The sequence below is a fragment of the Paramisgurnus dabryanus genome, chromosome 16 (assembly GCF_030506205.2).
Source record: "Paramisgurnus dabryanus chromosome 16, PD_genome_1.1, whole genome shotgun sequence".
NCBI classification, from domain to species: Eukaryota; Metazoa; Chordata; class Actinopteri; order Cypriniformes; family Cobitidae; genus Paramisgurnus; species Paramisgurnus dabryanus.
This window is the reverse complement of record NC_133352.1, coordinates 2,262,551-2,289,793: the sequence shown is the minus strand read 5'-3', so window position 1 is coordinate 2,289,793 and position 27,243 is coordinate 2,262,551. Positions and strand designations below refer to the sequence as shown.

Genomic DNA, 27,243 nt, shown 5'->3' with positions numbered 1-27,243 from the left:
TTGAAGGGCACATTCTGCGTTATAAACTAATTCAGTAATAAAAACGATGAGAGGCCAGAACTGAAACAAAAACAATCTTCATTTTGGTTCATGTTGTGTATGCAAGTACACTGCTATAAGTATGAACAGTATAGCAGAAGTAGTAAAAATGGCAAGGCATTACAGCACACATAAGCCTCTAGAAATAATCATGCACTTCAAAAGCGAGGATGGCTTCTCATCTTCCTCTGAGGATTCTGAGGTCGACACGGAGGTCTCAGAGGTAGAAGTAGACCAGCTGGAGTCTAATTTATTAGAGGGATCTTCAGAAGACTTGTCAGAAGGTGAGAGCAGAGAGGAGATGGATGAAGTGGCGGCAAGATGGACGTCAAAATTGGAAAAATCTTCTGGTCTCCCACAAACACGGAGACACTCCGCTACTTCCCAGCAGCCAGAGATTTGATCCCAGGGCTTACACACTATGGCAGTAAACAGTGCCCTGACTTCAAGCTTTTCATTGATGCTGACGCATGAAATCCTGCAACATATTGGGGCCATGACAAACCTACATGGGAGACAATCACAGACTGGAGAGATCTTGAGACAGAGAAACTGCAGGCTTATGTGGGCTGCTCATTCTGACCGGTGTTTATGAATCAGCCCTCAGTCTCTTGAGTGAGAAATCATTACAAGTCACTATCTGGGCTATGAAGTCCCACAAAAGGTTTCACGACATCAGCCGAACACTGTGGTTCGATTAATGTTAACATATTGGCATATAAAGGGTTAAAATTTCCACAAATGTAATTAATATTTGATATGCATGTTTCAGGCAGAAGTAGTTCTAAAAAGACTGCATTGTTTAAAGTGAACAAAAAAATATTGACGCATGATATTTTTAGAGCAGTTTTTGGGAAGGTGTCATTTTGTGGCCTTAGGAACACTAAATTAAGTTTTTTTAAGGATCTCTTGAGGGTTAAACTGTCTCCATTTATAGACAATTTGTCTAACTGTAGACTGACGGATGTTGAAACATTTTGGGATTGTTTTGTATCCCTTTTCAGCCTTATGTAGTGCAACAACTCTTGATCGGATATCTTTAGAGAGGCATGATTCATAAGAGCTGATGCTTCTTAAAGGGTGGCAATATAAAATGTTTGAGCAAACAACGTTGCACTAAGCCACACTTTGGACTCCAATTAGCTTTCATTAAAGTGATTAGTCTATGGGTTCACTTACATTTGGGGGTTTTCTAAAAAGACACAAGAATCAATAATTATTTGTGTGTTGTCAGCTTATGCACATTGTGTTTGTCTGTTGTTGTGACCTAGTTAAGGATCAGATCACATTTTATGGCAAATCACTGTAGAAAACCAATTTATTCCTATGGGTTCACATACATTTTTCTTGACACTGTATCACTTATGCACAGTTTTTCACCAATCACCTGAATTGCACACCTTTATTTTTCCTTATTCTCTTTCTTTCTTAATATGTTATGAGTGTACACCGATATATCCACAATCAATTAATAATTATGTCAAAAATAAAACCACAAATTATAGCCCCCTCCCATGGTACTCACAGCATGGACAGCCATACGGCTGCAGGCGCCACTGTCACGGGTGAAAGTCGCCTCTGTATAGACTCTTTTATTGGGGTGCCACTTTATGGCACCAACAGAAAAATCGTTTTTTTATTTTCAACTTAGTCTTCAAATCAAGTCCTACAGAGAGAGTTAAACGATCTTTATGATTTTTCTTGCAGGCTTCAGTCCAGCTCAGCGCAGAGCATAACTTTGCCATGACTGTGTCTGGCAGGAGTAAAGGTCGAACAGGTCTGAGGGTGCAGCTAAAGGCCATTGTTCCTCTCGCTGGACACATGCAGGATAATGCACTGGAGCTTCACGATGAGATTCAGATTCAGGTAGACTGAATTGTGTCCCTTTACTCAAGAATAACTTCAGGCTTTCAAAACAATTAGCTTTTCTTCCATTTGATGACTGTTCAGTACATTGACATTTAACACTGTCACCTTGAAGGTTTATGATAAGCTGCAATTGCTCAACCCAGAAGTTCAAACTGAAGAGATACTGATGTCACCAAACTCACTGCTGAAACTGCAGACCAACAGGTAACATTAGTAAATTGTTGTGAATATCAACACACACAGCTAATTATGTTGGCTTGACAGTGTCACCCTACGGTTCTCTTATTTAATCTTTTTCTTCTTCTAAGACTAAAACAGACCTGGGGTCTCATTTATAAAACTGTGCGTAGGATCCTTACTAAAAGTCTATGTACACACAAACGGCAAAAATAGTGTACGCAAAAAAATTCAGATTTATAAAACCATGCGTACGCGCACCAGCAAGTAAGTGAAACTGCCTCATATCACGCCCTAAACACGCCCATTTTAACCATAAATAGTCAATGCAAATCACCTCCTGAATGCTGATCCTCATATTAATGAGACTGGCATCCAATTGTTTGTTCGTAAGCTAAATGCGCCCAGCCAAAAAAACGCAAGCCATTGTCGTAATCCACCAGCACACGCAGAATTACACACGGGGATCACTGCAGCATTTATAGAGCGTTCTCCTCGGCTCTACAAAGAGCAGACATATAAAAAAAAGAATAATTGAAATTTAAAAACATAAATAGAAATTTTCTTTTACCAGACAGACTTGCATTTACTTTTACATATGTGAGTAAACATTTATTTTAATGTAATAGGCGAACACATGTTTCTTCATGCTGGTTGCTATGTACATCATAATTAGGACTATTATAACGATAACATAAAGAGAAACGGGAGCTTGACGGCTGTATTTCCACACTTTGACATTTGATGATAAAAATTAACAGTAAGGAAAATATTTGATTATTTACAAAAAAAAATTTGCAGTTATCTAATGGATGCGTATTTCATGTTATCCTGTATTCCTTGCAGTCTGGCCATTTTGCGCTCCCGTAGTGGACAATGTGACTGTTGACTGCGTTGATTAAATATTTAAAATGACTTTTGATGTACGATTTTGATGTTTATGAAACAATTATCACTCAGTTCAAGCGCAAATAACACTACTTTATTGTCATTATAACGTGGATCTAACATATAATATAGAGTGAAATTAAACGTCTTTGTGTTATCAATACTTATAATCGTTCTTGTCTTATTTACTTTCTTCAATCTGATTTCAGTTCACTTTCTCGCCGTCTGTCACCAATTCCCATTAATTGTCTCCAGAATGTGCTTACGCATGGGGCAGAGTTTGCTTACTGGTGCGCACATTCTGCCATCAAGTTTTCTTTATAGATCACAACCTTTGTGGGGGAAGTGGCGTACGCACGTTTTCAGCCCTGTTTTGTGCGTACCGGTATTAGGGTTGTGACAATTAATCGGGCAAATGCGCGTTTTCTCAATGAATGAATTTGAATGAATTAAGGTGAAATGCCGCCACATTCAAAAGCCAGGGGGCGCTTTCGTGCAGAAACTCCATTTGTGCCACAGAAGAAGTATCATTACAAACACTATTCCAGGAAATGTCTACAGGAATATTTATATTGCTGTTCTTCAGATTGTTTCAGGTATTTTCATGATAATAGAGAATATTTTTAATAATTGTGTTTGACGAGTTTTGCTTTTTTAAATACTCGTTATAAACGAGTCAAACTCGTAGTGATTTTAGATTGATAAGGACTTCCTACTGATCACGGAGCCGTAGTACATGCACAAGCTCTGCATGAAACACTGAATCAGAGCCTTACGATTCAGAATCGATTTTTAGACAGGTCTTTTCAATGGGAACGCGATGCATCGATGCACATCCCTAGTGCGTATGCACGCTTTATAAATGAGGCCCCAGACGCGTAATGATGGCAATGCGGTTATATTTTTAAGATTATCAAAGAAAATGCATACATGTTTAATAGTATTGAATATTACATTGTTTATTTAAATAAAATGTAATAATAATGCCTTACTTTTGATTTTTGTCAAAAACATTAGGTAATGTGTGTTAACAAAGCACAGAGCAAAAGCATTTTTTGTTATCATGAAAATTTAAAGAATGTTAATAAAGCAAACAGCCCGGCATTAAAACAGGCTTTAATTTATGTATTTATAGCCTATGATGAAACACATGCATAATTACATGTTAGGGGTCAGGGGCGCCTGCAGGATTAAATCTCAGGGTACAGTATGCACATGGTAATGCTGCCAAACACCCACGAAGTGCTGTTACAGTAAATAGCTGAGCTCTTAAGGTGTTTGGACTGAAACCTATATGATGATATTTCCTATAGAGATGGACTGGGGTCTTTGTCATATCGTGTGCTGGATTGTCCAGACAGAAGTGCTGTCATTCAGGTGGATGATAAAGGTCATCTGACATCAGGTTCTATAACAGGAACAGCATCGCTACAGATCAGCTCACAGGAAACCTTTGGTGTCAATCAAACCATCATCATCGCTGTGAAGGTAAAAGCCCACACAGACCTGAAAGAAAATCTTCAAACAAAGTTACATTTTACATAAATGCATTCACTCTAAAAACAAATGGTTCTAAATAGCACTAAAAGTGGTTCTTGGCTCGTAATCATAGAGGAACCATTTTAAGTGCAGTATAGCACGGAAGAAGTACCTGTGTAGCACCTGTATAGAACCATAAGGTGCTATGTAGAACCATATGTGGTTCTATATGACCCCCGTATGGTTCTTCATAGGTGCTATATAGCACTAACAATGGTTCCTCTATGATCACGAGCCAAGAACCACTTTAAGTGCTTAGGGTTGGGCGATGTCCCCTTAATTGGCAGTTGACGATGGTTATGTTAAACCATCGTGATGGACGATGATATCTTTAGGCGGGGGGGGGGATTTTAATTTTTCGTTATTATATAATTATTATTCGTTATTTTACTTTATTACTTCCACTTAAGAAGAGTTGTGCACTTCTTATTTTAATATATATTTTTACATTAAATACTATTTTGTACTTAAAAGCTATCATTTTACTAATCCAACTAATGACTCTTTCCAAAAGGTTGCACATAAGGGGAAAAAGTAGCCTAATTACACTTAAGAACAGTTGTGCTCTTTTTTAAGCACTTTTGTTTTAAAATATCTCTTTACATAAATATTTATTTTCTATTTAAAAGCTATGATTTTGTAATTTTACTAACCCAATGACTCCTCCGAGCTTTCCAATAGGTTGCACGTAAATATCTGTGCATATGTACCACCAGTACTCCGTAAGAGCGGGTCTTCAGCACCGCGATGAGCAGCTTATGTTGCTCTGTGTTTGTATCCCGCGTTTCGGTCGGAGTGTTGTTCCCGTTTTCTTGGCATTCGCTGAATTCTAGGTTTATATCTTAAACTGCCGCTTCAGTGCAGTATAGCCACATAGCTATGTAACAATGAGCATGATCTCCCGAGACACTGCAATAGGCTACTAATAAATTATTAATATGGGCTTTTTTCTTGTACAAAATGTAATATTTTAAGTTAAATGTACAACATGTAAAAAGACAAGATTCTAATGTCAAGATCAAATGCCTAACAGGATATTTTCACAGATGAACACACGTCACGTCTCAGGCATAGACTACAGTATTTAAAATGGCATATATGCATTAGTTATATTTTCTATTTAATTTATAGAGCAATTCCCGCAAAGATTTTAGGTTAACTATAGTCTATAGAAGAGAGTTAGTGTATGTCGACTCGCAGCCGAGTGGGATGTGGGCTTGGCATCACGATATCATCGTCCATCGGCACAACCCTGGTTGTGCTATCTAGCACCCTTTAGCAAAACTGCTGATTTTTTAATAGTTTTGTAGCATTTTGTTTTAATTTGCCAGTCTACTTACAATGTTTGTTGTGGTCATAAACAAGCTTTCCGTGGGACCATTTTGCCACTCTACCTTGAACTAGGGATTAGCAATATAAACGTTTTTTTTTTTTTATTCAACTTTATTGTCACTGCACATGTAGGTACAAGGCAACGAAATGCAGTTAGCATCTAACCAGAAGTGCAATAAGCAGTAAGTACAGAATAAAGGTCTATAATATGTACAATAACTATACAGGTAAGTATTATGGACATAATTTACAGATATTAAATACTATAAGCACGATATACAGATAGGTGTACTATGAACCTACTATACAGATGGGCTATGTAAAAGTGTATGTACACTATAGGCAGAACTATGAACATAATTTACAGTATTGCAATGGACAGTAAAGTGCATAGAAAATATTACAATGTGCAAATGGATTATACAGTGTTCCTGGATGAACAGACAGTAGTGCAAGTAATAACAAGTTACTGTTTTTTGCTTGTTGTGAATAAATAAATAAATCAGAGTGTTGAAGAGGGGGAGGAGTCTATGTGTGGTGTGGGGGGTGTTGAGGGGTGTCAGAGTTCAGCAAAGAGACAGCTTTAGGGAAAAAGCTGTTCCTGAATCTTGTGGTCCTTGTTCGGAGGCTCCTGAAACGCCTCCCGGAGGGGAGGAGGTTAAACAGTCCGTGGTCAGGGTGAGAGGAGTCCTTGAGAATGCTGCGAGCTCGTCGTAGACAGCGTTTCCTCTGGATGTCCTCAAGAGCAGGAAGTGGTGTCCCTGTGATGCGCTGGGCAGTTTTCACCACCCTCTGCAGTGCCTTGCGGTCAGCCACTGAGCAGTTCCCATACCAGACTGTGATGCAACTGGTCAGGATGCTCTCGATCGCACACCGGTAGAAGTTCACCAGGATGGATGAAGACAGCTGGTTCTTCTTCAGTGTCCTGAGGAAGAAAAGGCGCTGGTGAGCCTTCTTGACCAGGCTGGAGGTGTTTATGGCCCAGGACAGTTCCTCCGAGATGGTGGTTCCCAGGAACTTGAAGCTGGAGACACGTTCAACAGCCAGCCCGTTAATGTGGATGGGGTCATGCATGCTTCCATTCTTCTTCCTGAAGTCCACAATGAGCTCCTTGGTCTTATTGGTGTTAAGGAGCAGGTTATTGTCAGCGCACCATGTGGCCAGGTGCTGTACCTCTTCCCTGTAGGCAGTCTCATCATTGTCACTGATGAGGCCAATCACCGTGGTGTCATCTGCAAACTTAATGATGGAGTTGGATCCATGCACAGGCTTGCAGTCCTGGGTGTAAAGGGGGTAGAGGAATGGGCTCAGCACACAGCCCTGTGGTACGCCAGTATTAAGTGTGGTGGTGGTGGAGTGGGTGTGACCTGACTGAACATAGCTTGGCTCTTAGACCTCCGCGCTTCCCCCGCCTTTGTTTACGATCTCGACGCCACCTGCGAGCACTTCCGCCCGGCCGGGTAGAGTGCGAAGCCTCCGTTGTTCTAGCGATCTCAGGGATGAGTCGAAGATTGGTGATAAAACTGCTGGTAAAGTCCTCACCGATATCCAAAAGCTCCTGTCGGGTGTATGATGTTAAAGCAAAGCTGTTCAGTACGAACAGACCCGAGATGAGCAGGAATAATACTGCAAAATTGCAAAAACTGGAGAGACGCTGAGCCTCGCGATGTGTTCGCGCCGCCATCTTGCGACATTTTGCAATATAAACGATACAAAATTGGCATGGGATAGAGATTTTAATTCTGTTGCATCGCGATAATGCATGTTGATGACGCTATCTACCTGTGAAATTTAGAGCCACGAGCTGCAGCCGGCTGCAACGCATAATCATATTCTTTATTTTGAATAAACATGGCTGAAAGCGTCAGCGAAACAGGATTTGGACTATTTGGACTTGGTTCGGATTTAAGCCGTCCAACAAGCAGCAGGAAAATATACTCTGTAGAGCAGGGGTGTCTCCACGCGTGAAATTGGCATTATGGTCTTTAATTGTGAAACACACAAGTCTTTTTGAGTTGTTGCGCCTTTCTTCTTAAATGTGTTTTTATAAATCTTATGCCAGGCCACTGCAGCTCAGTCGTCTAACTTCCAAAATTTACCAGGATGCGCTTTCTTGCCTTCACAAAGGAGCTGATCCACGAACACGGTGTGTGTGTGCGCGCGCGTGAGCGAGCAAACAAGAGAGAGAGGCAGCATAGCGCTGATTTGTATCCTTCTGATACTGTTGTCATTTTCTAGAATTTTCTAGAAAGATAAACAAGAAAACTAAAAACACTACTAGATGATACTAAAATACTAAAGAATAGATAAAGATAGAAACTAAAATGCAAAGAATAGAAAATTGAAGTGACTGAGTTGAATTTATGGCAGAATGTTTTCTGCTTCTGATAAAATGAAAACCTTATTTCTTATAACCCAAATACTCAAAAGTATTATCTGATAAACGTTAAAGAAATCAGTTATGCAATATTGAAAATCATATATGGTAACAATTACTAATAGAATACACCAATGCCATGGTTTCAGGAAAGATTTGGTTGTGTTATATTTACGTTCTGTGCGATCGATTAAGCTGTCCTTTGGTGGCCCGTCGGCCACGTGTCAGGCTTTTTTTCATACTGCAATGGGGAAAGAGTCAGGTTCAGTTCAACAGCCTTGAACACAAAGTGCTGTGAAAATGCTGATCTCCAGGAAGCATCGAAAGGATTCTAGCGATCTGAAACATGCAGACGCGATCCGGTAGACGGTGCAGAAGGTCCTTAACGAATCTGGAACACGCAGATGAAAGGCCTTTTGAAGTGTAGGTTTGCTCTTCTGAGCTTCACCTTACAGACGTAGGTTATTGCCTTTCTGGACATGAGGCTCGAAACATGGTGTGATCCGCTCAGTCTCTGGAGCACGGGGAACTTGTGATCAAACTGGTTCAGCCTCTTTTGTCGAACTCAGAACGATGAGCTGTAAAATCTCAAAGAGAGATTCACAAACTTGGTTGCGAGGAATGTCTGGAAAAAAGGTACTTTTATAACTTTAGATAAGGAGGTGTTTGCATTTTAGCGCTTTTCTGATGCAGAGCCGTGATTGGCTGTTGATGTCAGAGGAAGTCCACAGAAGGTGGTCCACATCTCTTCACTGTGAGGAACTCATTTGCATTGCATAAAGTACAGAGTTTAACTTTGTCTTTAGAATTTCATTTATGCATTTTCCACTTACCAAACCATTCCCAAAATACCACTGGCATTGTCCTTAGTGTAAAAAGTATAAACATGAAAGCAAAATACTACCATATCAAACATGCATACATTCATTTGTTAATAACTGTGATTATTTCATAACATAAAGATTTAATTCAGAATGCAGTGTCTTTACACGAGTATGTCAGTAAAGTCAATAGGTGATGGTTTAAAGTCCATTTTGGCGGTGGAAGGATGTAAAGATTTGTCCTTTGGTTTAGTCAATACTTTGAAAAATGCTTTTCCTTAAGGAATTTTTATTACCGTCTTGCCTTCATGAGATGGCATGGGGGGGTTGAAAGGATGATAAGCAGAGATGGTGTGGGCCCATCAAAACGCCCTCTCCTTCTCTACTTTGGCACGGAGGTCAGCCATAAAAGGTGTTGGTCAGTTGTCTAATCTGATCAAACTGGACACTTTATGTTAACCCACCAAAATCCGGTCCAAATGTAGCAATTGGGGAGTGGTCTGGAATGCTTTGTTGTACGCGGTTCACTTCACTAGCACTGCCAGGCAATGCAGCCAACCGCAAGATCCAGTACAAAAAACGCAGGACAGAAAAAACAGGAACTGATCCAAACCTCAATCCAACAAAAGGTGCTCCTAAAAATAGGAAGAGCCAGTGATGGATTGAAATTACCAGTGCCTTAATGGTTTACTTGTGTTAAAAAATACATTTAGTAGTTTGGCTTTCCTAAGAGTCTATATAACCTGTTCTGAAACTAGTCGATTAAAGCTAATATACCGCAATACATATCGCCACAGCAAGAGGCAGTAACGTATACCGTCATATGGATTCTAAACCATACCGTCCATCCCTATGTATCGCCATATGGATTTTAGGCCATATCGCCCATTTCTACCTGAACACATGTGTATTTAAAGTTGTACTCCAGCCAAATATCAAAATTACCCCATGATTTACTCGCCATCAAGCAATCTGAGATACACGTCTGTTCTCTTTCAGACAAACACTTTCGGAGTTATTTTAGTAAATATCCTTGCTCTTCCAATCCTTTTGAAGGTAGAAAACAGGGATCAGGGAACAAGTTCTGACTTTAGACCCTCAAAAAAATTTGCATTCATCTTTCACAGAAGTAATCCATGCAGCTCCAAGGGGTTAATAAAGGTCTTCTGCGGGAAATCAATCAGTTTTTGTGAGAAAAAAAATATTCATATAAATTAGCTTCCGGTAAAAACGCTATCTTGGACTCACGTGATTCACAATAGCATAGTGAGCGTTGCCATGGGTACATTGAGCAGTAAATCGCATGAGCCCAAAATTGGCTTTTTTACCAAAAGACAGTTTATAACGTTTTAAATATGAATATTCTTCTTAGAAAAGCACATTGATTACCCACAAAAGACCTTTATTAATGTTACAGCATGTTAATTTCTGTTTTGCACAATTAACTAACATGAACAATTGTGTAGCATTAAATACGTACTATTTATGTAGCACTTCAAGTTGCCAAACAAGATTGAATCTTTTAGCACTCCTTTTTGCTCTTTAAATTGTATAACTTGTAATGTCTATATTCCATTCGTTATCTCAAAATCCAAAACAACAGAAATGGCCTGCACCGAAAGGTGTGAAGCCCTATTGTTTTTGCTCAATTTTTTTTATTTTTCTTAAACTTTTGGGCACTTTGGATGCCTTAACATACTTGAAAACTCTTGAATTTGGCACAGATGTCAGAGTCGTCCATCATTGCAAAGACTGCAAAGACTTGAACACAGGTATGGCAATGGAGCTCTGTAGCGCCCCCTGTAATACAAAAACAAACATTGGTGCACAGATCTGGCAAACGTGCACGCTAGGGATGGGCGATATGGCCTAAAATCCATATGGCGATATACATTGCTACCTCTTGCTGTGGCGATATGTATTGCGATATATTTGCTTTAAAAGATTCGTTTCAGAACAGGTTATATAGACTCTTAGGAAAGCCAAACTACTAAATGTGTTTTTTAACACAAGTAAACCATTAAGGCCCTAGTAATTTCAATCCATCGCGGGCTCTTCCTTTTTTATTCCTAGTTTTAGCTTAAATATTTTTAATGGTACACTACTTGTTTTGATTACTTTTATGTATTATGCACCTATGGGGAGAAGCTTCGCAATTTCGTTGTATTAAATATACAATGACAATAAAGATAATTCAATTCAATTCAATAAGGAGCACCTTTTTAATATGATAAAGCCGACAAGATCTACCTGCGTTAAAACACAGTTAATTATTTTTATACCACTCTAAATGCTTTTAGGACTATACTGCGACATTAAATTTAGGACGTCACCATTACTCTATTCTTTTTGAGGAGCTAAAAAAATCCTTGAGTATATGTTTGAGTATTCCTTAAAATAGCGGAGATGCAGTTTAGTGAAACAAACTAGAAAATGACAACAGTATCAAAAACATACAAATCAGTGCTACGCTGACTCTCTCTCTTGTTTGCTCGCTCACACGTGCGCACACACCCCGTGCGCGTGGATCAGCTCCTTCATAAAGACAAGAAAGCGCATCCTGGTAAATTTTGGAAGTTAGACGACTGAGCTGCAGTGGCCTGGCGTAAGATTTATAAAAACACATTTGAGAAGAAAGGCGCAGCAACTCATAAGACTGGTGTGTTTCACAATTAAAGACCATAATGCCAATTTTGTGCGTGGAGCAGCAGTTAACTTATGTGTAATCTACTGGCATTGCCTTTGCGATTGACTGGTCAATCACGATCGACGTATTGGACACCCCTGCTCTACAGAGTATATTTTCCTGCTGCTTGTTGGACGGCTTAAATCCGAACCAAGTCCAAATAATAGATGTTGCACTGGTCTTTTTCACGAGCTCATCTGTTTCGCTGACGCTTTCAGCCATGTTTATTCAAAATGAAGAATATGATTATGCGTTGCAGCCGGCTGCAGCTCGTGGCTCTAAATTTCATGGGTAGATAGCGTCATCAACATGCATTATTGCGATAGAATTAAAATCTCTATCATATGCCAATTTTGTATCGTTTATATTGCATATCATTTATATTACCCATCCCTCATGTACGAGAGTTGGCACGTATATAGATCTCATTGACCCGAACAACTTTCGCCCTCAAAAATGTTTGCTCCGCCCAACAGGAAGTCTGCTATTTTGGATTGTTTCAAAAATGCATGCGTTGAACTTTTAAATACTCTTCCTAGGGGATTCATGCGATTGACACCAAACGTGGTGAACATGATTATGAGATATGGCACTTGCTAAACTGCGAAGAAATTTTTTATATCTCGAACGGCGAGGCGACACATTTATGGCGAAATCAGAGAAACAGGAAGTGTCTTATATCTAGGGCAAAAAAAAATTTATTGTGATGCCAGGCGGAGTGAATGTTCGGCCGAAGATTCCGATCGCATCAATGTGCCTGTTGTGAGTCCTGGGTATAGCGCCTCCAACGGGTGCCAGGAAGTGTGTCAATCACAAAGGTGGATTTTTTTGACAGTTGCATGCGATGAACTCTTAAATATTCCTCCTAGAGTATATATACAATTGACACCAAAAGTGATGAACATGATGCTGAGACATTGAAGATGTTAAATTGTAAGGAGATTTTTGACATCTCGAATTCTCTCCCCATAGCAATATGTCAAACTTTTCTTTTACTTTAAGCCATATTTTAGGCTCTTGGCATGCTTAAAATAACGCGAACAACACACGGCTGACAACACAGATCAGTGTTGTCGGACGTTAAGCATGGGCAAAAGCTCAGACAAAGGGTCTGGCTCTGTAGCGGCTCTCTAGTGCCCCCTTTAGTCTAAAATGTGCAATTAGTTTTACCTAAAATCCTGAAACGTGGTAAGTACATTGCTCTCATCAAAACCAACAACTTTCAAATTTACAGTCAATAGCTCTGCCCAACAGGAAGGCGGCCATTTTGGATTTTATGCTGATTTTTGGACATTTGGATGCCCTGAACTTTTAAATACTCCTCCTAGGGGATCCATGTGATTTGACACCAAGCATGGTAAACATGATATCGAGACATTGCAGTTGTTAAACTGCGAATGGATTTTTAATAGCTTGAACGTTGTTGCCATGCCGACATGACAAATTATGCCGAAATCAGAGTAACAGGAAGTGTCTTATATCTTATAGGCAAAAAATGTCTTATTGTGATGACACGCGGAGTGTGAGTTCGGCCAATGATTTCATCGATGTGCCTATTCTGAGTCTTGGGCATAGCGCCACCAGCAGGCACCAGGAAGTGTGTCGTCATAAAAGTGGATATTTTGACTGTCGTATGCGATACTTTTATTTTATATTTTAAATACTCCTCCTAGAGGATTCATGCGATAGAGACCAGACTTTGCCAACATGATGTCGAGACATTAGAGATGTTAAATTGCAAACAGATTTTTGATGTCACAAACGCTGTTGCCATGGCAAAACGTCAAAGTTCACTTTAATTTCAGGCATATTTCAGGCATATTTTAGATTAACTTAAAATTTGGCACACACATCAGAGTTGTCGGCTTTTACTTGTGAACAAAAAGATCAGGCAAAGGCGTGTCTTTTAATTGGCTCACTAGCGCCCTCATTTGTCTAAAATGTGGTGTTTCTTTTACCTACAATCACCAAATGGGTCAGTAGCAACATAAAATAGTCCACCCATATTTACCCACTTAATGGGCTTGCCCATCGTGCATCGTTTTCTCGGAGGCACCATGTAGCGATAAAAAAAAACATGCGAGGGCTTGCCATAACTGCTTGCAGCTATATTTTATTGTTGTTTTTACACAAAGTATGCATGCAGTACAGCGTTAATTTGTTAAAACTAAAAGCTGTTACTTTATGGCAGTGGGTTTCAAACTTTTTAAAGATGTTCTCATTAGTAGTGAAAATATTAAACGTGTTCATCAGAAAAAAGAAATTCATACAGGTTTAGAACAACATGAGGATGAGTAAATGATGACAGAATCTCTAAGTTTAAATGAGCCCCATTCATATTTCATAAGCAGGTGATCTGTTTTTTCTTTCACAACTTTTTGTTATTTTGTGGTGAGTTAGTTCATTTCACAATCACTTGACCTCATGAACTATCATGTAGTCTGCCATTGTTGTGTTTAGTTATGCAAATGCATGTCTATAGGCTAAACACGTAATGTGCATTCCTGTGTGACTGAACACGTAACGTGTGCACATGATGGTTTTCAAACAAACCGCGCCGAAACATTACATCAAACGCCGGTTACTTTTATTTCATGTTTCTAAGTGTTACAGAGGCTTAGATATTAAGTTTTTTGACAATTCTTAGTATTTTTTCTGAAAACCCTCAGGAGATAAGGGTATTTATCCTAGAATAACATAGGTCTTATAGGCGTTTTAGGAGTAAATGGGTTAATAGAATATATTTTATTTTGCTCACTGAGTCCAGTTGGACAACTAGAATTAGGAATGCCTCCTAATAACATAATGGAAAGAATGAATGGGGCTTAAATGTTTTTTGTTGTCAGTCAGAATCACTAGAGTAACACACAGCTGTTGTTTTGTTGTTTAAGGTGGTGACTGTATCATATCTGCGCGTGAGCACCAGCAGTCCAGTGTTTTACACATCTAACAAAGAGACTTTATCTGCTATCCCACTGGGAGCTCTGCTGACCTTCAATGTTCACTTTCATGACAGCACAGGAGAGACATTAAACAGCCATAACTCACACCTCGTATTCTCTACAAACAGGTAATGTTACACACATAAACTCTGCGCACACACACACACACACACACACACACACACACACACACACTGAACAGACACACGCGCAGTCGCGCACACACACATACACACACACACTGAACAGACACACACACAGACACACTGAACAGACACATTGCACACACTACATGTGTGCGCACACTACACACACAAAGACACACTGCACACATAAACTCACTGCACACACACACACACACACACACGCACACACACACACACACACACGCACGCACGCACGCACGCACGCGCACGCACACGCACACGCACACAGAATGATTCTGTTATAATCAGAGAAGGTACTGTTGTCAGTATCGTTGCTGTATGTAATATTAGATGTTGACACCAACATGAGTTCTTCACAAATTTTGGCTTCCTTTTGGTTGTATTAGTACAGTAAATAATATAGAGCAGTGATTTAGCGGCCCACCAGTGGTCTCTAGAGTGCCATCTGGTGAGCTGCGGTAGGCATTGGAAGACAACTGACAAATTATTTTTATAAATATTTTAATATTCACATCAGAATTTTCTTATGAATTTATATGAATTAAAAACGCTCATGATCTAAAAAATCTTTGTGACATTTATGTTTGAATGTCACAACAGCAATCACGTTATGACAAATTATTTTGTTATTGCTGGATATTTCAATATTCATATAGACAATGCAGAAAACAATACTGCGATTGAACTATTAAATGTTTTAAACACTTTTGATCTGACCCAGCACGTGCAAGGTCCTACACACAAAAGGGGACACACTCTTGATCTGCTCATTAGGCAAGGCAAGGCAAGTTTATTTGTATAGCACATTTCATACACAGAGGTCATTCAAAGTGCTTTACACAGAAATGAGAAAACAATATATAAAAAAGAAAAAGAAAATGTAAAAATAAGATTTACACGATAAGATCACAATAAAGACAAAGATACATGAGAATTTAAAATAACATTTAAAGAAAATAAATGTGATTTTAATAAAACAGTTTAAAAAGTTAAAAAGAATAAAACAGGAGTGTTGTTTATGTTGTTGTTTACAATGTTTGAGAAGAAGGTTTGTCTAGCTGTCCCTAGTTCTACGTTAAAAGCACGAAGACTGTCCTTATAGATGCGAGGGTCTAAACATTTCATCCACTGTTATCAAGAATTAATGCTATCTGAACATTTCTGTGTTTAACTGGAGTTATTGATCTGTCCTGCCACTGATGCTAGATCTGTCTATGTCAAAAAAGGGTTCATACATGAGGTATTTATGAATGCTATGTCAATGCTGCCAAAAATATCGGCAGACTCTGTTGATGATGTTCTTGAAAGTTTTAACTTAAAAGTTGAAGATGCCATTAATGGTATAGCTCCAGTAAAGGTCAGGGTGATCACTGGCAGACGTAAAGCACCCTGGAGAAACACGACAGCAGTACAGCAAATGAAAAGAACATGCAAAAAAGCTGAACGTATGTGGTGGAAAACAAAACTTGAAGTACATTTATAGCATCTATAAGGACAGTCTTCGTGCTTTCAACGTAGAACTAGGGACAGCTAGACAAACCTTCTTCTCAAACATTGTAAACAACAACATAAACAACACTCGCACTCTTTTTGCTACTGTAGAGAGACTAATAACCCCCCCCCAAATGAAGTTCCTCGTTAACTGCTCTCTGACAACAAATGCAATGAGTTTTCAACCTTTTTCTCTGAGAAGATCAGTAATATCAGAATGGCGATCAATACGGCCATCATATTGTACTGCCGTCAGTCAGATATCATTACAACAACCTCAGAAATTAGTAATTCTTTCAGAATTTGACATAATTGATATAAAAACCTTGGAAGAGACAGTACAACATCTCAAAGCATCAACCTGCAGCCTTGACATGCTCCCCAAATCCTTTCTCAAAAAGGTCCTTAACTGTTTAGAAACTGACCTCTTAAAAATAGTAAATACCTCTCTGTTCACAGGCACTTTTCCAGAGTCCTTAAAAATGGCAGTTGTTAAGCCTATCTAAAAAAGAGTTACCTAGACAAAATGCTTAGGTTACTCACGTTACCCCGGTTCCCTGAAATAACGGGAACGAAGCATTGCGTCAGTTGCTGACGCTATGGGGGAAACTCCTGTTTACTCCGTGAATGATGCCTATTGTTAACGTCTGTAGAAAATACAGATCAATGACGTTTGAGCCCGCACGGGGCGTGGCACACGTCCTTATATAAGTCCGGGATCAAACGTCAAGAGCTCATTATTATTCGACTGAAGCGCGCAGCCGAATAACACTCGCTGGGTAGATGTTTGTAGCACAGCCAGCTACGCAATGCTTTGTTCCCGTTATTTCAGGGAACCAAGGTTACAATACGGTTCAGCCTTTCAATAGCGTTCACTTCAGATTGCGTCAGTTGCTGACGCTATGGGGGAACGTAATCCCATCCCGAACGGACTGAGGTGCCCTTACCGGAGAGACACTGAATGTGGCCCTATACCCAGCGTGTACATAGCTATAGCGAGCGTCAGTGTAAGCACCATATACGAGACAGTAATACACATACAGTGAAGTTTCTTAATGCACCATGATGCATATATAACAGAGCATGAGACATATGTATAATTTATTAATAGATAGCCATGACGGTGAGCTCGCAGCGCAACATGAAGGCATACCGAAACGCAGTCGCGTGAACATTAAGGCGATAAGACCTGTGCTTGTAAGGCAGGGACATCCAGGCTATAAAACCTGACAAACGTAGATGGTGAGGACCAGCCGGCCGCATTACAAATGTCAAAGATAGAAATCCCTGTAGACCAAGACCATGATGTAGCCATACCTCACGTAGAGTGGGCTTTTAAACCAACTGGAAAATGTTCATTCAGGAAGGCGTAAGCCAAAGCAATGGCTTCGACGATCCATTTAGATGGCCTCTGTTTAGTGAGCGGCATACTTAAAGAGTGGTGCGCGACTCTAACGAACAGCTGATATGACTTACGTTATGAGGCAGAGCGGTCCATGTATATTCTTAACGCTCTGACGGGGCAGAGCGTGTTCGGGGTTTGTTCGGCGTCCGCCGGCGGGAGGGCGAGAAGTGAAACCACCTGAACTCTAAATGGCGTGCTCAAGACTTTAGGAATGTATCCCGCTCTCGGTCTAAGGATCACTTTGCTATCGTTAGGAACGAATTCCAGATACGACGAGTCAATTGAAAATGCGTGTAGATTGCCCACTCATTTAACCGATGTCAACGGCAAGAAGAGAGCGGTTTTAAATGAGAGAGTGCGCAGGTCAGCCTGCTCAAGGGGCTCGAAAGGGGAGCGCTTTCAGAACCGTGGACAAATCCCAAGACAGGACCGTGTTTGGTCGCTGTGTGTTTAGTCTGCGAGCGCCTCTGATAAATTTAATGATAAGATCGTGTTTTCCTACGGTGTGACCGGCGATAAGGGCGTGATTCTAAACATTTGCCTGTGGAATTTTGCCAACTTTTCCTGTGGAAAGGAGAGAATATGCTTCACTTCACAGGTGTTTGGGTTTAAGTTTTTCAGAGACCAAACGTGTAGATTCCATAGCTCCGGCTGTGGATGCCATATCGTCCCTCTCGCCTGGGAGAGGAGGTCTTTTCTCAGCGGTACTGGCCATGGTGCTGATGTTTTCAGCTGCCATAGGTCGGGGAGCCACGGTTGATTTTGCCAAAACGGGGCGATCAGAATTATCGTGCATTCCATCTCTCTTATCCTCTGAAGGACCTGTGGTATCAGAGCCACTGGAGGAAAAGCATATAGAGGCCACGCCGGCCATTTTTGCGACAGGGCATTGTGGTGTCTCGAGAAGAAGATCGAGCAATGCACATTCTCGTCTGATGCAAACAGACCAATCTCCGCTCGGCCGAAGACTGTCCTGTTTTCTCGACCGGAAAAGGTGAGCGGATGTCCATATCGAAAGTGCTTTCACGCAGCTGTACATGATTTTGATTAATAAGCGGCGCGACAACCAAGCACGGGGCGGAACTTTCGCTTTCAACCAAAATTAAAGCGGTCTCATGAACAGCATTCCCAACGGTATTAGTGGGGATGCTGCTGCCATCAGACCCAGCATTTTTTGGAATCGTTTGAGAGGAATATGTGAACCCGCTCTGAACGACGCCGCCTCGCGTCTGACCGTGAGCGCGCGTTCCGGTGTAAGCCAAGCTCGCGTCTTTATCAAGTCGAGTGTCATGCCTAAGAACGCGATCCACTGCGTGGGGGTGATCAAACTTTTCTGGAGGTTGATTTTGAACCCTAAACTATCCAAATGCTGGAGTACAACAGTCTTGTGCGCGATAATTTATCTCTCTGACTGGGCTAGAATAAGCCAGGTCGTCAAGGTAATTCAATATGCGGATGCTGGGCTGTCTGAGAGGGGCGAACACAGCATCCGCACATTTGGTAAATGTGTGTGGTGCCAGAGATAATCCGAAGGGCAGAACTTTGTATTGGTATGCTGTCCCGTCGAACGTGAATCTTAGAAACGGCCTGTGACGAGGTGCTATCGGAATGTGAAAGTAAGCATCTTTCAGATCCACTGATATGAACCAATGGCCTGGTCGAATTAACGCCATGATTCGTCTGCCATGGTTCTTCCCACAGCCTGAGTGGCGACTTTGATGCGGAGGGCCAGGTCAGTCGTGCTGCGCAGGTCCTTAAAAGATGACGGGTCAGGGCCTGCCTCGTCCATATCACAGAGGAGTTTTGCCTGGTATACTTGCAGCACTGCCATCGTGTGGAGAGCAGATGCAGCGTGGCCATCGGCGGCGTAGGATTTCGATGTCAGACGGCAGGGCTTTGAAGGGTGGGATCTGGCGGGATGGTTGACGGCGCCCGGGCTGCAGGAAGCACTCATCCAGACGGCTGAGTTGAGGCTCTGACGGCGCCGACCACTGAATGTTGGGCTTCTCTGTAGCTTGAGTCAGGATGCGGACGAGCTCAGAGTCGTGTTGACGCGACTCAGTGGGTTCTTCGGCGGCGGCGTGGGCGGCATCATCCGAAGCGGCCCAATCCTCTAACTCCTCAGAGGATGACATCATCTCCACAGTGTCACTGGACCCAAAGGAAACCATGCTGCTAGCACTCGGCAGGGGGCATTGGTCCTCATGGACAAAGGTGACAGGACGACGACGGGGAGACGGAGCACGCGGGGGATGATGCCTCTCGACTTCACGGCTCTGATGCTATTAAGGCGGGAGAGCACTTGAAGCCTTTCTCTTGAAGGTATCGAGGTGGGAGCGCAGCACCGCAATGGGAAGGAGCACGCAGTGGGCACGGCCTATGCGTAGGCAGGACCCAGACAGAGGACGCACTTTTTGTGGAGGTCCTCCACAGGCAAAGGGGCTCTTCATTATCTCAACGCGCTTCTGCTCTTTTAGAATGGAATTTGCTCTTTTATACTCAACCGGAAAGCGGCAGGGGAACACGCTGGTGTGTAGTAGTCCCAGCAGTGCTCCGATCGACGGCGATTAAGGGCTTCTTCTTCAGAGCAGCGAGAAGGTTCGCGCTGAAGGAGAAAATTAATGAGCTCTTGACATTTGATCCCTGACTTATATAAGGACGTGTGCCACGCCCCGCGCGGGCTCAAACGTCATTGGTTTGTATTTTCTACAGATGTTAACCAATAAGCTTCAATCGCGGAGTAAACAGGAGTTTCCACCATAGCGTCAGCAACTGACACAATGCGAAGTGAACCGTATTGAAAGGGAACCATACTTTGCAACTACAGACCAATCTCAAATTTTACTTTTATAGGTAAGATTATTAAAAAGGTTGTTTTTAATCAGCTGAAAAAATTCTTAAACTTTAGAGAGAGTTGTGCTACTGTATCTCATACTGTTGTTGTTTAAAATGCATTTGGCTAATAGAGCAATGAAAAACAACGTAACGTTTTTATGTGGGGCAATTGTTTATGCTGTGCCGTTTGGATTTCGCCCTCCGTCTGTGTACGCGCGTTTAAGTGCACTCAATAGTGCATACACAGAGAGATGTGTTTTTAAAAAGCAAGCGAACTGTTCTTGACAGGGCACATACAAACAAAATGATCACCACAGTATTTTTTCTAATAAAAACATTTGTTTATGTCTTGTGTGTATGTAAAGATTAGAGTCAGAAACCAGTCTGGGCTTATTTGGTCTTAAAGAGACCGTAAACTGAATTAAGTCTGTGTCATCAATGTTAATCAAACAACCCAAGACAAAGAGAAAATCAATTCTGTAGCTCTAAAAAATATATAATAATTAATTCATACAATAACGACTGTGTTATTCATTTGATTCAATTTCTGTACCTAATGCTTATTTTAGACCTTACTTAATGTGCAACTTTCTTCTTTTTTATAAATGTTTGTGATTTCTATATTTGTTATTAGATTTTCCCACCCCTTTTTTTGCTGATTCGAAAAATTATCCAATGCATGCCTGAAAAAATTTAATGTGATCCGAACCGTGAGTTTTGTGATTGTCAAACCTTTTTTTTAAATATGCGCTGTTTAATAAGTTCAGGTGAAAAAATCCTCACCTGCATATTCTTAATATTACAAATCCAACACATCTTTGTAAGAACGTAAGTGTCCGTGTTATTTTAACATTATGATTTAAAAGTTACATTTGGAAATCATCAGAAGGCGTATGAATGCTGCAATTACACTTGAAGGCAGCTTATTTTGCCAGAGAAACATAATATGGTAACTAGGGGTGGAACGGTACATGTATTCGTATCGAACCGAATCAATACGTGGGTCACAGTTCGGTGAATAAATTTAAATGGAGAATACACGGTATGAAAAAAAACTTGCGTGTAAAATAATTAATGTAATGTGGAACTACTGTTAGATACGTGGGTTTTTTAGGTACAGCTAAACTGTAGCCCCGCTTTAGCTCTTAAGGTATGATTGGCGCCGATGCACCCGAGCTCTGCCTATGTATGTGCTTTATCAGAGCCCGTCTACATTCTCTAGCACTCTGCAGTTTTTTTGTCAGGTCGACAGTCTACTGGTTGAGTCAGAGATAACAGCAACAGCGAGTATGGCAAGTGGTGAGGGTTCCACAAGATCCGCCAGCCTCTTTAAGATCGCAAGTTTGGGAAAACTTTGGTTTTCCAGTCAGTTACAGTAGTACAGGCTAGAGAGTGGTGGCAAAGACGAGGACTGTTCAATTCAATTTTATTTATATAGCGCTTTTCACAATTGTTAATTGTTGCAAAGCAGCTTTACATGAGTAGATGTAGAGGAGAACATTGAAAATCAATACATAGTATAAGAAGTAGAATATAGCGGCTAAGGATAAAAAATCGTGTAAGCGAGCATATTAATAATGTAACGTATACAGTAAAGTGCTAAGTTAAGCCAAAGTTGGCTGACTCTCCCTGGGACTAAAAAACCCCCTAGGAGAAAACCCAATGGGAAAAAATCCTAGAAGGACAAAAAACCTTAGGGAGAAATTAATATTTATATTTATAATATATAGACATGGTAGGGATAGGAAGCGGGTAAGTGGATTAAACTGGTTCAGCCGGTGGCCGTTGGTCATGTATCAGCTGGTCATCACGTTGAAGGACAGCCAGTAGATCAGTGGTGCGATGACCTTCACAGCTACAGGAACTGGGTCTGTTTGTCTCATTGTCCTCGGGGTCGAGGACGAGACAGGGAGACAAAAACAGAATTCTATTAGCGTAGGGGCCGTTCGGATGTAATGCAAGTGTCATACATTATTGTGGTTTAAGTCAGCTCGGTTCCAGACAGGCTAACTATTGCGGCAACAGTATATTACCCATATGAGGTATGTGAGTGCTTTGTTCTAGACAAAATAACTATTGCGGGATAAGTTCATTTACTAGACATTTTATGTGAATGCTTTGTTAAAGAAGAATGTCTCAAGTTTAGATTTAAATTGATTGATTGTGCGGCAGACGTTGGAGATATGACTATCGAAGGACATTACGCCTAAATTCTTAACCGTGGAAGATGGCACCAACGTGCAGCCATCTATGGGCAACTTGTAATCTGACATATTATGTTTGGAGCGATTTGGTTCAATAGTAAGTATCTCAGTCTTTTTGGAGTTTAGCATAAGAAAGTTATGTGCCATCCAGTCCCTAATATCACTAATGCAGTCTGTTAGCTTAGCAAACTGGTGGGTTTCGCTAGGATGTGACGAGATGTAAAGCTGGGTATCATCCGCATAGCAGTGAAAACTTATGTTTCCTGATAATGTTAATAGGAGGTCATTTGTAACTCTAAGCAGCGCTGTCTCTGTGCTATGGTGGAGCCTGAATCCTGATTGGAACTTTTCATATGTATTATTATTCGCTATGAATGTGCGTAGCTGGCTTGCCACTACTTTTTCTAATATTTTAGAAAGAAAAGGTAGATTTGAGATTGGTCTAAAGTTATTAAGATCTCCCTGTTCAAGGTTTGGTTTTTTAATGAGCGGTCTAATAACTGCTAGTTTGAAAGCTGTTGGAACGTATCCTAATTCTAGAGATGAGTTAAAGATATTTAGTACGGTGTCTGACACTACATGAAAAGTAATTTTGTGGGAACGGGGTCTAATATACAGGACGATGATTTAGATGACATTACTAATTTAGAGAGCTCTTCTATTGTAGTAGGTTTAAATGACTCAAGATGTTCATAAGGTAATCTAGTGTTAACTGTACTATTGGGTAGAGTGGTGGCTGATTGCGTAGTTTCTATGTTTTCCCTAATAAACATAGTTTTTTTAGTAAAGAAGTTCATGAAGTCGTTACTATTGTGTTGGAGTTTACTATTGGTTTCTGTTTGTTCTTTGTTTCTAGTCAGTTTCGCAACTGTGCTAAAGAGGAAACGAGGGTTGTTATGATTTTCTTTAATAAGCGTACTGAGATGGGTAGATCTGGCGGTTTTAATAGCCTGTCTGTAGTGTTGAACACTCTCTTTCCATGCTGAACGCCATACCTCTAACTTTGTGTTTCGGTAGTTTCTTTCCATTTTTCTAGCTACTTTTTTAAGGGCTGCAGTATGATGGTCATACCATGGAGCTGGCATTTTTTCATTGATTCTCTTTTTCGAATGGGAGCAACGGCATCCAACGTGCTAGAGCAAACGTTGTTCAGGTTTTCTATTATAATATCCAGATCTTCACGTTATCTGCTACATGTTTTATTTGAGACAGGTCTGGAAGAGTGCTAATAAAGCTGTCTTAAGTGGTGGAAATTATTGTTCTGGCTAATCTGTAGCATGTTGTAGACTGAGTTATCCTGTATAGAAGTACAGTATATGACATAGGGCTGTCACTTTTCGTTCGAAAATCGATTGCACAATCGATCGGACCAACCAAAAAGTTTCGAAAGTGAAAATAGGCAATCAATTTTAACCAAATTTGTACACTTTTAATTTTAAAAGAATTAAACAGTTAAAAATAAAAAAATAAAAGTCTGCGAAAGCTAGACAGAAAATACTCAGCAATTTTACTCACCTATAGTTTCACGCTTTCAATCGCTGCATCTAGTGTTTTGCAAAGAAAATGGAGGACAACGTCAATAAACCTGTGCAACACGAGAGAGCGTCGAAATTGTGACCTTACAGGAGATGATGAGTTATGACAAGGAGCCACCCTTGCGAGCTGACAGCGACCCGCTTTTGTGATGGAAGATTGGCAGTACGAAATACTAGGGGTGGGCGATATGACCAAAATCTTCTATCACGATAGGATTAATTTTATATCATGATAACGATATGTATCACGGTAGAGTTTTTTATGTTTTAATAAGGTTTAAATCTTTAATACCATAGAAATGTTCATAATTCTCACAAAAAACATATACAAGCATAGAAAGAAGATAAAAACAAACAAAACTCAAGCTCTCTGAAGATACACAGTCAATAAGAATGATAATAAATAATTATGCATGTATGTATAGGCCTATATATATTTTTATTTAAGGTAGAAAAGTGATTTAATCAGGAGCGAGAGATTTTTTTCTCAATGCTGTTTGATTAACACGAGTGACAGACAGGAGCAAAATTAGGTAACTTCCCCTTTAAGACCAAAGTCCGGATCCAATACACTGTTACACATGCGCTTTCTCTTTTAGCTGTTTACTTTCTCTTAAGACCTTACTGGTCGTGTTTATGATGATGCTTGCAAAGACGGGAATTTTGACGCATATGTGTATTTAAGGCCAATAAAGCGGGAAAAATCTGATCTGTTGTCTGTGTTTCAATGGCTTAAAATAACTTGTTTAAAAACTGCAGTGCTTAAATACGTGTACAAACGTTACGTTTTCGCGACCACACGCACAGGAGCGTGACGTGGGCACGTAACCTCGATAGAAACGATAGTCCAAAATCTCTACCGGTTGACAAATTTCTACCGGTTAATTTTGTCTACCGGTTTATCGCCCACCCCTACGAAATACGCAGCTGGCAACAAAGTACCCGAGTTTCCCTGGGACATCAGTGCGGTCGTAGTGAGTCTTCTCAACAGATGGACATATAGTGAATGAAAAGCGTTCCGCTCTTGACCCCTAAAATGTTGATCGACTTGTTTTCCTGACCAATAATTTGTAATGGCCCTAGTCTTTTTGCGCATTTCATTATGCCTGCCTAGTGCCGCCTAAGTGTCGGTTACGTTTAATAAAAAAATACACAGCATGTTCTCAACTTCAAGTAAGTCTATTTAAAGTTTCATTTTTAAACAGTTGTTTGAAATGGATCGAATCATTATTTAATATAATGTAATTTAATAATTTTTGAATTGCCTAAATCATAAAAGCAGCCGGTTGAAGCCTGCAGTAATGTTTTTCATTTATGGCAGCAGTCCACTCTGCATAGTTTTTTAGAGAATGTTGCACTACTGTTGCTGTATTTTATTCTGCACGAAACTTAATGACAATGAAATATTGCTGACTTGTGCGTTTCAGGCGCTCTCTTTACATTTGTCTGTTTTTTTGCATTGAAAATGGAAATGTCTTTTTTAGACATGGAAAATCGGTTTTACAATCGATTCGATGAACATTTATATATTAAAAATCGAAAATTATTTTTTCACAAAAGTGACAGCCCTAATATGACACAAGGCAATGGTCTGGAACGGCATCGCTCTGGGGTGGTATTTCGATGTCATTAATATTGAGTCCAAGTGACAGAATTAAGTCTAATGTGTGCTTACGAGTATGCGTGGGCCCTGACACGTTTTGTTTAATACCGAGAGAATTTAGAAGATCCATAAACGCACGTCCTAAAGCATCTTTTGGGTTATCCACATGGATATTAAAATCACCAACGATAAGAGCATTATCTACAGTGACAAAAGATCAGATAGGAAGTCTGCTATTTCTTTAAGAAAATCTGTGTGGTGGCCCGGAGGCCTATATATGGTAGCTAAAATGAACGAAAGTTGTTACGATCAGTTATTTCCATATTTAACAGTATTATTTCAAACAAATTAAATTTTATTTAAATTCGGATTAATGGTTTACTTTAAATATTTTGTTGTATATTGTAGCTGCACCACCCCCTCTCCCTTTTAGATGAGGAGCGTGTTTATAATAATAGTCTTGTGAGGTGGATTGGTTTAAACCAGTAATTCTCAAAGTGTGGTCCGCGGACCACTAGTGGTCCGCCAAACCCCCCCAGTGGTCCGCCAAAAGATGACCTAAACTAGGCAAGTGTTTATACAATCGTAACTTAAGTATTTTTAATGCACTTGTGAAACTGTGATATCAGTTCTTGCCATTCTGTTTTAATAACGTAAAACTGGATCGGTGGCTAAACCAAAGAGGAGTCAAAAGAAAAGATCAAGCGTCAACTGAAAGCAGCTAAAATCTACAGATCTATTAGTTTTGTAATGTACTAGTTTTTGCTTCATGGGTAAAATTCCTGTAATTTCAGTGATATTGGACATTAAGAGGAACATTTTTTTTCAGCATTTTATTGTTACAATATACAACCATAGACTTCATATACCCAACAACTCAGTTTTAAACTAAGGGCTCTTTGGAATGACATTAAGTGGGACCAAGGCTGTTATAGTATGTTTAATTGCAGTTTTTTTTCACATGTGCAGTTTGTTGTTCATATTAAGCTGCGACTCATTTCACATTTACTTTTTCTAATGAAATAAAATTCATATAATAATTTCTGAACAGAGCATTGCATTTGTGTTTAAAAAATTAGTTTTTGACTTAAAACAGTTGCATATTAAACTTAAATTGAGCTTATCCTTCCTATTATGGTTTTTTTGGGGGGCGTGTTAGAGTGAGATTTTGTTAGGTGGTCCTCAGAAAAAAATTGGAAGATAAAGTGGTCCTTGGGCTGAAAAAGTTTGAGAAACACTGGTTTAAACTGATGTAATCGTCTGCTTTAAGCCAGGTCTCTGTTAAACAGAGTGCATCTAAGTTTTAAAAGTATCGATTTGGCACCGGTAGTGG

General features: G+C 40.2%; 1 protein-coding gene across 1 annotated transcript in view; it reads left to right on the top strand.

Annotated features, from left to right (window-relative positions):
• Positions 1-27,243, top strand: part of nup210 (nucleoporin 210) — a 231,503-nt gene that overhangs the window by 148,029 nt on the left and 56,231 nt on the right. The window contains exons 29-32 of the mRNA XM_073812225.1: positions 1,747-1,905; positions 2,021-2,112; positions 4,287-4,461; positions 14,620-14,798. Of these exons, the coding sequence (XP_073668326.1) occupies positions 1,747-1,905; positions 2,021-2,112; positions 4,287-4,461; positions 14,620-14,798 (605 nt within the window). The remainder of the gene's footprint in view (positions 1-1,746; positions 1,906-2,020; positions 2,113-4,286; positions 4,462-14,619; positions 14,799-27,243) is intronic.